Source organism: Phytophthora cinnamomi (genome assembly GCF_018691715.1).
Source record: "Phytophthora cinnamomi strain GKB4 chromosome Unknown Contig22, whole genome shotgun sequence".
NCBI classification, from domain to species: Eukaryota; Oomycota; class Peronosporomycetes; order Peronosporales; family Peronosporaceae; genus Phytophthora; species Phytophthora cinnamomi.
In genome coordinates, this window is record NW_027150955.1 from 330,559 (window position 1) to 342,802 (window position 12,244).

General features: G+C 57.5%; 6 protein-coding genes across 6 annotated transcripts; all 6 read left to right on the forward strand.

Annotated features, from left to right (window-relative positions):
• Window positions 1–71: 71 nt before the first annotated feature.
• On the forward strand, window positions 72–3,713 carry IUM83_12065 (Retrovirus-related Pol polyprotein from transposon TNT 1-94; the record flags this gene model as incomplete). Its single annotated transcript, XM_067936667.1, has 1 exon — window positions 72–3,713. One exon carries the CDS (start codon window positions 72–74, stop codon window positions 3,711–3,713), a length of 3,642 nt encoding a protein of 1,213 aa, XP_067794943.1.
• Window positions 3,714–4,041: 328 nt separating this feature from the next.
• IUM83_12066 (putative integrase) lies at window positions 4,042–4,518 on the forward strand (the record flags this gene model as incomplete). The annotated part of the gene is made up of 1 exon (XM_067936668.1): window positions 4,042–4,518. One exon carries the CDS (start codon window positions 4,042–4,044, stop codon window positions 4,516–4,518), a length of 477 nt encoding a protein of 158 aa, XP_067795014.1.
• A 959-nt stretch (window positions 4,519–5,477) lies between these two features.
• On the forward strand, window positions 5,478–7,658 carry IUM83_12067 (Integrase catalytic core protein; the record flags this gene model as incomplete). Its single annotated transcript, XM_067936669.1, has 3 exons — window positions 5,478–6,126; window positions 6,186–6,298; window positions 6,360–7,658. The coding sequence occupies 3 exons, from the start codon at window positions 5,478–5,480 to the stop codon at window positions 7,656–7,658; spliced, it is 2,061 nt and encodes a 686-aa protein (XP_067795013.1).
• A 340-nt stretch (window positions 7,659–7,998) lies between these two features.
• IUM83_12068 (retrovirus-related gag-pol polyprotein) lies at window positions 7,999–9,303 on the forward strand (the record flags this gene model as incomplete). Its single annotated transcript, XM_067936670.1, has 3 exons — window positions 7,999–8,388; window positions 8,450–9,111; window positions 9,249–9,303. 3 exons carry the CDS (start codon window positions 7,999–8,001, stop codon window positions 9,301–9,303), a joined length of 1,107 nt encoding a protein of 368 aa, XP_067795012.1.
• Window positions 9,304–9,482: 179 nt separating this feature from the next.
• IUM83_12069 (Copia proteinlike) lies at window positions 9,483–10,040 on the forward strand (the record flags this gene model as incomplete). Its single annotated transcript, XM_067936671.1, has 1 exon — window positions 9,483–10,040. The coding sequence occupies one exon, from the start codon at window positions 9,483–9,485 to the stop codon at window positions 10,038–10,040; it is 558 nt and encodes a 185-aa protein (XP_067795011.1).
• A 162-nt stretch (window positions 10,041–10,202) lies between these two features.
• On the forward strand, window positions 10,203–12,208 carry IUM83_12070 (retrovirus-related pol polyprotein from transposon tnt 1-94; the record flags this gene model as incomplete). Its single annotated transcript, XM_067936672.1, has 4 exons — window positions 10,203–10,428; window positions 10,521–10,777; window positions 10,961–11,490; window positions 11,830–12,208. 4 exons carry the CDS (start codon window positions 10,203–10,205, stop codon window positions 12,206–12,208), a joined length of 1,392 nt encoding a protein of 463 aa, XP_067794999.1.
• Window positions 12,209–12,244: the final 36 nt, after the last annotated feature.

A 12,244-nucleotide genomic window follows, 5' to 3' on the forward strand; every position in this document is an offset into this window, starting at 1 on the left:
GTCTTTAGCACTGGCCTAGGGCGTAAGCTCCAACAATGCAATCACTTCTGAATTTCGATTCAACCCCCCAAATGACCTTCCTCGCCTCGCTCCAAGCCTCGGCGGTGTCAACGACCAAGGCAACCAGTGCAACAGTGCAAGATCCAAGTACGACCTTCTTCAGGAGTCTGCCCAAGAGTTTCGAGAACGTCGTTCTCAACTTGGAGATGAGCAACGCAGAGCTGCGCACTCAAGATGTGATCAAGGTGCTCACGAATGAGCACATCAAGCGGGAGGGTGAGAAGACGGCTCAGGTGAAGATTGAAGATGCTGTGAGGGCCTTCAATGCCGACCGTGAAAGTCGCCACTGCACGTACTGCGGAAAATCGGGGCACGTCATGGAAAAGTGCTGGACCAAGCAGAAGGAGGAGAATCGAGGTGTACGACGTGGCCGGTCTGGTCGCGGTGCGAACAACGTCCAGTGGCGTGACGACAGCGATGACGACTGCGTCGCGTTCGCGGTCTCTATGGAGTGTGGAGTCTCCAGGACCAACAAGTTTCAAGGCTCATGGGCGATCGACAGTGGTGCCACGCACCACATCTGCAACGACAAGACCAAGTTTGTCGACATCAAGGTGTGCGACGAAGGTGAACTCACGGTCGCCAACGGCAATACGGCCAAGATCATGGGAGTCGGGACGGTCATGCAGCGGGTCACTTTGGCCAACGGCAAGGAGTGCGACATCCGCATTCAAGATGCACTGTATGTCCCAAGCATGAACAAGAACCTGCTTTCGGTGCCGCAGATCAACCGAAGCGGACTGTTCAAGGTGGTGTTTGATGGTGCTGAAATGCACATAGCACAGAAGAAGTCGAAGAAAATCGTGGCTTCCGCGGACCTGATCGACGGTCTCTACTGGCTCCGAGTCCCAAGCTGCGCTGCGAATTCGGTGTCCAAGGCGTCGGTCAACGCGGTGGATCTTCACGCGCGTTTGGGTCACGCGCCGAATGACGTTCTTCGGAAGATGGTCTCAAGTGGCATGGTGACGGGTGCGAAAATGCCGACATCGTCGAAGAAGTCAAGCCAATGTCGTGGGTGCCAACAAGGGAAAATGGTGCAAAAGCCCTTCCCAAGCAACCCGAACAAGCGCAAGTACAAGCCGTTCGAGTTCCTTCACTTCGACATTTGCGGGCCCATGGAGGAAGAGTCGCTGGGTGGCAGCCGCTACTTGCTGCTCATCACGGACGAAGCCAGCGGCTGCATGTCGGGATTCTGTCTGCGAGCCAGATCGGAGAGCGAAGGCTGCTTGCGCCGCTTCATCACCAAGGTGGAGAAGCAATTCGATGCCAGGGTGAAGTTCGTGCGCCATGACGGGGCCAAGGAGTTCGCGACCAATTCGCTCTTGGCGTACTACGAAGACCACGGCATCGATGTGCAGCCCACGGTTCGGTATGCGCACCAAACGAACGCGACGGCTGAACGAGCCAACCGAACCATCGTGACCATCGGACGCAGCATGCTTCACTACGCTGGGTTGGACAAGACGTTCTGGGCGGAAGCAGCGATGACGGCGATTTACATCAAGAATCGTCTGCCGTCACCCAAGTCGCCCGACAAAACTCCGTTCGAGATCGTCTACAAGTCCAAGCCCAACGTCAAGCACATGCGGATCTTCGGGTGCAAGGCCTACGTTTTGACGCCGAAGGAGAAGCGACTCAAGTGGGACCCGAAAGCTCGTGAAGGAATTTTCATGGGTTACGAGGAGCGTTCCGAGGCGTATCGAGTTTATGACATCGAGGCGGGGCAGGTGGTCATCTCTCGCGATGTCACATTCGATGAGTCAAGCTTCGACGACTCCACGGCTGCCGATGGTGAAGAAGTCAACCGACTTACGGACGTTTTCGACGACATGCAAGTCTCCGACGACTCCGGCACAAGGGTGTTCACGCAGGCGGGGAAGCGCAAATCGCGTCCGGACAACCAAGATCGCAACAACGTTCGGCGTCCTCGTCGCAGTGCTGGACTCGAAGAAGCAAGTGCACCTGGACGCTCCGAAGATGAAGACCAACGTGAATCTACGGTGGCGCAAGAAGCAAAATCGGAAGAAGACGATGAAGACGGCTCGACTCCGCCCATGTTTTGGCGTGCAAGTGCAAATGCTGTGGAAGCAAGTGACAGCGCGGAGCCGAAGACGTTTCAAGAAGCTGTGAACGGACCAGACCAAGTCCAGTGGCGCAAGGCAATTCGCGCCGAACTCAAGTCAATGCGGCTGCGAGGTGTTTTCCGCGCCGCCAAACTGCCCAGCAACCAGCGCGCTGTCGGTACCAAGTGGGTGTTCAAGATCAAGCGCAACGCGGACGGGTCGATCGAGAAGTTCAAGACTCGGCTCGTCGCGAAAGGTTTCGTGCAGAAGTATGGGATCGACTACACCGAGACGTTTTCGCCCGTGGTCAAGTACGTCACGCTGCGAATGATCATTGCGGTTGCCAAGTACTTCGGATGGCCCATGGACCAGCTCGACGTGGTGACTGCGTTCCTGTACGGCTTGATGAAGGAGAAGGTGTTCTGCAGCGTGCCTGAAGGCGTGGAACTGGACGACGGTTTCGACTGCGTGGAATTGCTCAAGGCGATTTACGGGCTCAAGCAAGCTTCGCGCGTATGGAACGAGACCTTCGACGAGTATGTGCGCTCCATCGGATTTCGCGTGTCAAGCTACGACCCCTGCCTCTACATCAAGGTCGTCGACGGCGAATGCGTTCTGCTGCTGGTCTACGTGGACGACGTCTTGGTGACCGGAAGCTCGGCGGAAATGATCGCGGAAGTCAAGCGCCAGCTCAAGTCGCGGTTCGAGATGACCGACAGTGGCAAGTGCTCCTTCATCGTCGGGATCGAGGTGGTCGACAACGCGGATGGCAGTGTTACGCTGAGCCAAGCTCGCTGCATCAACGACATCCTGGAGCGCTTCGGCATGCAAGACTGCAAACCCGCTGCAAGCCCGGTCGACATCAGCATGAAGCTGGTCTCAAGCGACGCCATGACCAAGTTGGACGCGCCATTTCGCGAGGCTGTCGGTGCACTCATGCATTTGATGACATCGACTCGCCCGGACATTGCGTTCGCTGTCGGCTACGTGTCACGCTTCATGGAGAACCCGCAAGTCGAGCACTGGATTGCGGTCAAGCGCATCTTCCGCTACCTTCAAGGGACCAAGTCGCACGGAATCCGCTTCTCGCCGGGCAAGGACATCGACTTTCAAGGTTACTCGGATGCCGACTGGGCTGGTGATCTTAGTGATCGCAAGTCTACGTCGGGCTACCTGTTCCAAGTCGCCGGCGGACCGATCTCGTGGGGTTCCAAGAAGCAGTCAAGTGTGTCGCTCTCGACAAGCGAGGCTGAGTACATCGCACTGAGTTTGGCGATTCAAGAAGGCAAGTGGGTGCACAAGCTGCTGTGCGAGATCCTGGTTGCTGCAGGCGGAGTCACGCCCGAGTTGAAGATTTTCGAAGACAACCAGTCGTGCATCAAGATGACCAAGAACCCCGTCAACCATGGCCGCGCCAAGCACATCGACATCAAGTACCATCACATCCGCGACGAAGTCAAGCGCGGCGAAGTGATCGTCGAGTACTGCGAGACTGCCACCATGCTGGCCGACATCATGACCAAGGGACTTGCCGGACCACGCCACAAGGACTTGACGGCTGCGCTCGGCGTTCACGCGTGTTCGCATTGAGGGGGCGTGTTGCAGGGTACTGAACCTTGGTACACTGTACCAGTTCCGAGGTACCCGAACCGGTCCAATACGACCACACGTTGATTAGACGAGTAGGTTGATTGGACGAGTAGTGTAGAATGATGGTTGATTAGACGCACTAGTTGATAGGACGCATGGCCGCGTGTCTTTAGCACTAGCCTAGGGTGTAAGTTCCAACAATCCAATCACTTCTGAATTTCGATTCAACCCCCCAAGTGACCTTCCTCGCCTCGCCCCAAGCCTCGGCGGTGTCAACGACCAAGTCGAACAGTGCAAGACCCAACTACGACCTTCTTCAGAAGGCTGCTTGCGCCGATTCATCACCAAGGTGGAGAAGCAATTCGATGCCAGGGTGAAGTTCGTGCGCCATGACGGAGCCAAGGAGTTCGCGACCAATTCGCTCTTGGCGTACTACGAAGACCACGGCATCGATGTGCAGCCCACGGTTCGGTATGCGCACCAAACGAACGCGACGGCTGAACGCGCCAACCGAACCATCGTGACCATCGGCCGCAGCATGCTTCACTACGCTGGGTTGGACAAGACGTTCTGGGCGGAAGCACCGATGACGGCGATTTACATCAAGAATCGTCTGCCGTCACCCAAGTCGCCCGACAAAACTCCGTTCGAGATCGTCTACAAGTCCAAGCCCAACGTCAAGCACATGCGGATCTTCGGGTGCAAGGCCTACGTTTTGACGCCGAAGGAGAAGCGACTCAAGTGGGACCCGAAAGCTCGTGAAGGAATTTTCATGGGTTACAAGGAGCGTTCCAAGGCGTATTGAGTTTATGACATCGAGGCGGGGCAGGTGGTGATCTCTCGCGTTGTCACATTCGATGAGTCAAGCTTCGATGACTCCACGGCTGCCGATGGTGAAGAAGTCAACCGACTTACGGACGTTTTTGACGACATGCAAGTCTCCGACGACTCCGGCACAAGGGTGTTCACGCAGGCGGGGAAGCGCAAATCGCGTCCGGACAACCAAGATCGCAACAACGTTCGGCGTCCTCGTCGCAGTGCTGGACTCGAAGAAGCAAGTGCACCTGGACGCTCCGAAGATGAAGACCAACGTGAATCTACGGCGGCGCAAGAAGAAAATCGGAAGAAGACGATGAAGACGGCTCGACTCCGCCCATGTTCTGGCGTGCAAGTGCAAATGCTGTGGAAGCAAGTGACAGCGCGGAGCCGAAGACGTTTCAAGAAGCTGTGAACGGACCAGACCAAGTCCAGTGGCGCAAGGCAATTCGCGCCGAACTCAAGTCAAAGCGGCTGCGAGGTGTCTTCCGCGCCGCCAAACTGCCCAACAACCAGCGCGGAGTCGGTACCTGTTGTCAAGGGATCGCCTCGACCAGTTGCGGTGTACCAGTAACGTACCGGTGTGACCTTCACTCAGTGGTGCCGCCATCATTCGTGTGATGATGGGACGAGGATTACGGGACGCTGATGATGGGACGAGGATTACAGGACGCTGATGATGGGACGCGTGGGTACATGATTGTGGGTACAGGATGGGCATCTACGTGGCACTCGCTGATTGGCTGAAGGACCTTCTATCCAGTTAGGAATCCAGTAGAGTGTATCCAGCAGGAATATCCAGTAGGCTTAGAGGTAGCACGCAGTTCGCGAACTAAGGACCTAAATCAATCACTTTGCATTCTGACATCTAGTGCTCAAACGACCTTCCTTTTGGTTATGAGCCCAAACCCCGTTTTCCCTGCTGAAGACTCCGACTACGCTTTCGCCATGGACGCCGCCTCGACCACGACCTCTCGCATCAACAAGTTCGACGGAACCAACTTCCACACGTGGAAGTTCAAGATGGCGATGGTGCTCGAGGAACGAGACCTGTGGGAAGTGACAAGTGGAGAGATCAAGCTGGAGCACTGCGCCACTACGCTGGACCAAACGACGTTCAAGAGGAAGTCTCGCAAGGCGCTGGCGATCATCTGTCTCGCGATGGAAGATTCGCAGCTGCCGCTGGTCCGGTCGGCGAAGGATGCGTACGATGCATGGTCAAAACTGGAAGGACACTTCGAGAAGAAGAGTTTGGCCAACAAGCTCTTCCTTCGTCGACGTTTCTTCACGACGATGATGGCGGAAGGTGATGATGTGCTGGAGCACATCAACAAGATCAAGACTCTGGCGGAGCAGCTCGACGCAGTGGGCGCTCCGGTCAGCGAGGATGACTTGGTGATCACGCTTCTTGGGAGTCTCAGCGAGTCGTACCAGTTCCTCATCACGGTGTTGGAGTCGAGAGCCGACTCGCTGTCGTGGGAACTCGTGACGGCTCGGCTGCTGCATGAGGACATGAAGCGCAAGGAGCAAGGTGGCGGCGTCGACGGAGCCGCGCACGGTCAAGGCCAAGCGTTCATGACAAGCGACAACGGCAAGCGTAGGGACGGCAGGCGACCGCCAACAAGGCCAGCGCCTGCCACTACTGTGGGGAGCAAGGACACTGGATCGCCAAGTGTCCTGTGCGAATCCGCGAGAACGCGGAGCGGCAGAGGCCGCAGCGAGCGAACGTCGCGCAGAGTGAGGACGACTCTGGCGACTTCCTCTTCTCGGTTGGTGGTGGGAGCAACACCACCAAGTCGAATGAGGTGTGGCTGGTCGACTGCGACGCAGCACATGACCAGTTCCAAGAAGTTCATGAGGAACTACAAGAAGATCTCGCCGGTGGACGTGCATCTCGCGGACGACGGTGTGGTGCAAGCGATTGGGAGAGGCGACATCGTGATGAAGATGCAGACCCCGCGCGGCGTCAAGAAGGGTGTGCTCACGAATGTGTGGCACATTCCCAAGTTGTCGCGCAACCTGTTCTCCGTCGGCAGATTCACCAAGGACGTCGGGCCTGTGACGTTCGAGAGCGACGGGTGCTTCACGGAGACGAAGGGTCTCAAGTGGAAGCTCGGCGCTCGCGAAGGCAAAGGGCTGTTCAAGCTGAGCATGACACCGGTGATGCCTGACGAGGCCAATGTGGCAGGCTCGAAGGATCGCAAAGGGGACACCACGTCGTACCTCTGGCACCTTCGACTTGGTCACATTGGCCACGGCGGTCTAGACGCCATCGTCAAGAAGGGCTACGGCTCTGACATCGACGTGACATCGGTGAAGCAGTGGGAGCTGTGCGACGGATGCTCACTCGGCAAGCAAACGCGAGTGAGCTACATGAAGTCGTCTCCAAACCGTGCGAAGCAAGTGCTGGAAGTGGTTCACAGCGATGTGTGCGGCCCCATGCAGACGTCTACGTTTGGTGGCAAGCACTACTTCGTCACGTTCATCGACGACAAGTCGCACTTCTGTGTGGTGTACTTGATGCGGAACAAGTCGGAGGTGGCCGCCAAGTTCGCTGAGTTCGTTGTGTTGGCGGAAACGCAGACCGGCAAGCGTGTGAAAACGCTCCGGAGCGACAACGGTGGCGAGTACACTTCGCGCGAGATGGCCAAGTTCTGCAGCGACCGTGGTATCGTGCAGAAGTTCACGCCGCCGTACACGCCACAGCTGAACGGCGTGGCGGAACGGATGAACCGGACGTTGGTGGAGTGTGCGCGCTGCATGTTGGAGCATGCCGGGTTGTCGAAGAGTTACTGGGGTGAAGCGGTGGTGACAGCCACGTTCCTCCGGAACCGGTGTCCGACACGCGCCATTAGCCACGACAAGTCGCCGCACCAAGTTTGGACGGGAAAGAAGCCACTGCTGGCGAACCTCAAGGTGTTTGGTTGCCACGCGTACGTGCTGGTCCCGAAGGCGAAGCGGTCCAAGTTTGACGCCCGGTCGGTGCGTTGCCGGTTCCTGGGGTACTCGGAGCACGAGAAAGCGTATCGGTTTGAAGAGATCGAGAGCGGTCGCGTGTTGGTGAGCCGCGACGCGCAGTTCATGGAAGACGTCTTCGACGGTGGGAGACGCAAGTATGCTGCGAAGTAGGTGGTGATTGGTCTTCCAGATGAAGACGATGAAGATGCCACGGATGAAGAGACTCCGTCCGAATTGAAGACGGCAGTGAGGATGAGGCTGCGCGGGATGAAGACTTCGAACCCGGCAGCAAGCGACACCCGCGGACGCAGTCACTAGAAGAAGCCGTGGAGGTGCCGAGGGCCAAGCGATATGCGCCGCAGAATGGACGTTCGACGCTGGATGAGATGTCTGCGGCGGCCCAAGAGAGTCAAGATTTTGAGGCTGCGTACGTCGTGGATTCAGTGGGAGAGATGCCGACTACGTTCAAGTCGGCGATGGAATCCAGCGACGCAGCCAAGTGGAAGGAAGCATGCGACTCGGAGTACGACTCGCTGCTCAAGAACAAGACGTGGAAGTGGTGCCACTGCCGAAGGGACGCAAGGCCATCGGCAACAGATGGGTGTTTCGCGTGAAGGAGAACCAGGCTGGAGAGGTCGAACGGTTCAAGGCGCGTCTGGTGGCCAAGGGGTTCTCGCAGAAGTACGGCATCGACTACGACGAGACCTTCGCTCCAGTGGCCAAGTTCACGTCGATCCGGGCCGTGCTGAGTTTGGCCGCCAAGTATGGTCTCAAGCTGCATCAGATGGATGTGAAGACGGCGTTCCTGAATGGCGGCTTGGACGAAGAGATCTACATGGTGCAACCGGACGGCTACGTCGATGAAGACCACCCGGACTACGTGCAAGCTGAAGCAGTCATTGTACGGGTTGAAGCAGTCGCCGCGCATGTGGAACAAGACCATCGACGAGTTCATGCTGAAGCTGGGGTTCACCAAGTGCGAGTCCGACCATTGCGTCTACGTGAAACGCGACGGACACAGCATGATCTTCGTGGTCATCTACGTGGACGACCTGATCCTGGCCAGCAACGACGACGAGCTGATGGAGTCGACCAAGCGCGCACTCAGCAAACGGTTCGAAATGACAGACCTCGGCGAGCTTACGTACTTCCTCGGCATGGAGATCAAGAACGACTTGGAGTCCGGCAAGGTGACGATGCGGCAGACCAAGTTTCTCAAGTCGATCCTGAGCAAGTTCGGCATGCAGGACAGCAAACCCGTGAAGACGCCGCAGGATCCAGGACTTAAGTTGACCAAGAACATGTGCGAGGGTGGCTGCAAGCATGAAGACACGATGAAGAACGTGCCGTATCGGAGTGCTGTCGGCGCGTTGATGTACCTGATGGTGGCGACGCGTCCGGACCTGGCTGCCGCAGTAGGCGTGCTGAGTCAGTTCACTGCCGACCCGTGTCCCACACACTGGCAAGCCCTCAAGCGTGTGCTCCGGTATCTGCAAGCCACGCCCACTCATGGCATCGAGTTCTCGAAGGGTGACGGCTGCGGAGTTGTGTGTGGCTACTCGGACGCAGACTGGGCTGGTTGTTGTCAAGGGATCGCCTCGACCAGCTGCGGTGTACCAGTAAGGTACCGGTGTGACCTTCACTCAGTGGTGCCGCCATCATTCGTGTGATGATGGGACGAGGATTACGGGACGCTGATGATGGGACGAGGATTACAGGACGCTGATGATGGGACGCGTGGGTACATGATTGTGGGTACAGGATGGGCATCTACGTGGCACTCGCTGATTGGCTGAAGGACCTTCTATCCAGTTAGGAATCCAGTAGAGTGTATCCAGCAGGAATATCCAGTAGGCTTAGAGGTAGCACGCAGTTCGCGAACTAAGGACCTAAATCAATCACTTTGCATTCTGACATCTAGTGCTCAAACGACCTTCCTTTTGGTTATGAGCCCAAGCCCCGTTTTCCTGCTGAAGACCTGACTACGCTTTCGCCATGGACGCCGCCTCGACCACGACCTCTCGCATCAACAAGTTCGACGGAACCAACTTCCACACGTGGAAGTTCAAGATGGCGATGGTGCTCGAGGAACGAGACCTGTGGGAAGTGACAAGTGGAGAGATCAAGCTGGAGCACTGCGCCACTACGCTGGACCAAACGTCGTTCAAGAGGAAGTCTCGCAAGGCGCTGGCGATCATCTGTCTCGCGATGGAAGATCTGCAGCTGCCGCTGGTCCGGTCGGCGAAGGATGCGTACGATGCATGGTCAAAACTGGAAGGACACTTCGAGAAGAAGAGTTTGGCCAACAAGCTCTTCCTTCGTCGACGTTTCTTCACGACGATGATGGCGGAAGGTGATGATGTGCTGGAGCACATCAACAAGATCAAGACTCTGGCGGAGCAGCTCGACGCAGTGGGCGCTCCGGTCAGCGAGGATGACTTGGTGATCACGCTTCTTGGGAGTCTCAGCGAGTCGTACCAGTTCCTCATCACGGTGTTGGAGTCGAGAGCTGACTCGCTGTCGGGAACTCGTGACGGCTCGGCTGCTGCATGAGGACATGACGCGCAAGGAGCAAGGTGGCGGCGTCGACGGAGCCGCGCACGGTCAAGGCCAAGCGTTCATGACAAGCGACAACGCAGGGACGGCAGGCGACCGCCAACAAGGCTAGCGCCTGCCACTACTGTGGGGAGCAAGGACATTGGATCGCCAAGTGTCCTGTGCGAGAACGCGGAGCGGCAGAGGCCGCAGCGAGCGAACGTCGCGCAGAGTGAGGACGACTCTGGCGACTTCCTCTTCTCGGTTGGTGGTGGGAGCAACACCACCAAGTCGAATGAGGTATGGCTGGTCGACTCGGGTGCAACGCAGCACATGACCAGTTCCAAGAAGTTCATGAGGAATCCGCAAGAAGATCCGCCGGTGGACGTACATCTCGCGGACGACGGTGTGTCAAGCGATCGGGAGAGGCGACATCGTGATGAAGATGCAGACCCACGCGGCGTCAGAAGTGTGCTCACGAATGTGGCACATTCCCAGTGTCGCGCAACCTGTTCTCCGTCGGCAGATTCACCAAGGACGTCGGGCCTGTGACGTTCGAGAGCGACGGTGCTTCACGGAGACGAAGGGTCTCAGAGTGGAAGCTCGGCGCTCGCGAAGGCAAAGAGCTGTTCAAGCTGAGCATGATACCGGTGATGCCTGACGAGGCCAATGTGGCAAGCTCGAAGGATCGCAAAGGGGACACCACGTCGTACCTCTGGCACCTTCGACTTGGTCACATTGGCCATGGCATGGCGGTCTAGACGCCATCGTCAGAGAAGGCTACGGCTCTGACATCGACATGACATCGGTGAAGCAGTGGGAGCTGTGCGACGGATGCTCACTCGGCAAACAAACGCAGTGAGCTACATGAAGTCGTCTCCAAACCGTGCGAAGCAAGTGCTGGAAGTGGTTCACAGCGATGGGTGCGCCCCATGTAGAAGTCTACGTTTGGTGGCAAGCGCTACTTCGTCACGTTCATCGACGACAAGTCGCACTTCTGTGTGGTGTACTTGATGCGGAACAAGTCGGAGGTGGCCGCCAAGTTCGCTGAGTTCGTTGCGTTGGCTGAAACGCAGACCGGCAAGCGTGTGAAAACGCTCCGGAGCGACAACGGTGGCGAATACACTTCGCGCGAGATGGCCAAGTTCTGCAGCGACCGTGGTATCGTGCAGAAGTTCACGCCGCCGTACACGCCACAGCTGAACGGCGTGGCGGGGATGAACCGGACGTTGGTGGAGTGTGCGCGCTGCATGTTGGAGCATGCCGGGTTGTCGAAGAGTTACTGGGGTGAAGCGGTGGTGACAGCCACGTTCCTCTGGAACCGGTGTCCGACACGCGCCATTAGCCACAAGTCACCGCACCAAGTTTGGACGGGAAAGAAGCCACTGCTGGCGAACCTCAAGGTGTTTGGTTGCCACGCGTACGTGCTGGTCCCGAAGGCGAAGCGGTCAAGTTTGACGCCCGGTCGGTGCGTTGCCGGTTCCTGGGGTACTCGGGCACGAGAAAGCGTATCGGTTTGAAGAGATCGAGAGCGGTCGCGTGTTGGTGAGCCGCGACGCGCAGTTCATGGAAGACGTCTTCGACGGTGGGAGACAAGAGTATGCTGCGAAGTAGGTGGTGATTGGTCTTCCAGATGAAGACGATGAAGATGCCACGGATGAAGAGACTCCGTCCAGGTGGATGAAGACGGCAGTGAGGATGAGGCTGCGCGGATGAAGACTTCGAACCCGGCAGCAAGCGACACCCGCGGACGCAGTCACTAGAAGAACCGTGGAGTGTGCCGAGGGCCAAGCGATATGCGCCGCAGAATGGACGTTCGACGCTGGATGAGATGTCTGCGGCGGCCCAAGAGTCAAGATTTTGAGGCTGCGTACGTCGTGGATTCAGTGGGAGAGATGCCGACTACGTTCAGTCGGCGATGGAATCCAGCGACGCAGCCAAGTGGAAGGAAGCATGCGACTCGGTACGACTCGCTGCTCAAGAACAAGACGTGGAAGTGTGTGCCACTGCCGAAGGGACGCAAGGCCATCGGCAACAGATGGGTGTTTCGCGTGAAGGAGAACCAGGCGGAGAGGTCGAACGGTTCAAGGCGCGTCTGGTGGCAAGGGTTCTCGCAGAAGTACGGCATCGACTACGACAGGCCTTCGCTCCAGTGGCCAAGTTCACGTCGATCCGGGCCGTGCTGAGTTTGGCCGCCAAGTATGGTCTCAAGCTGCATCAGA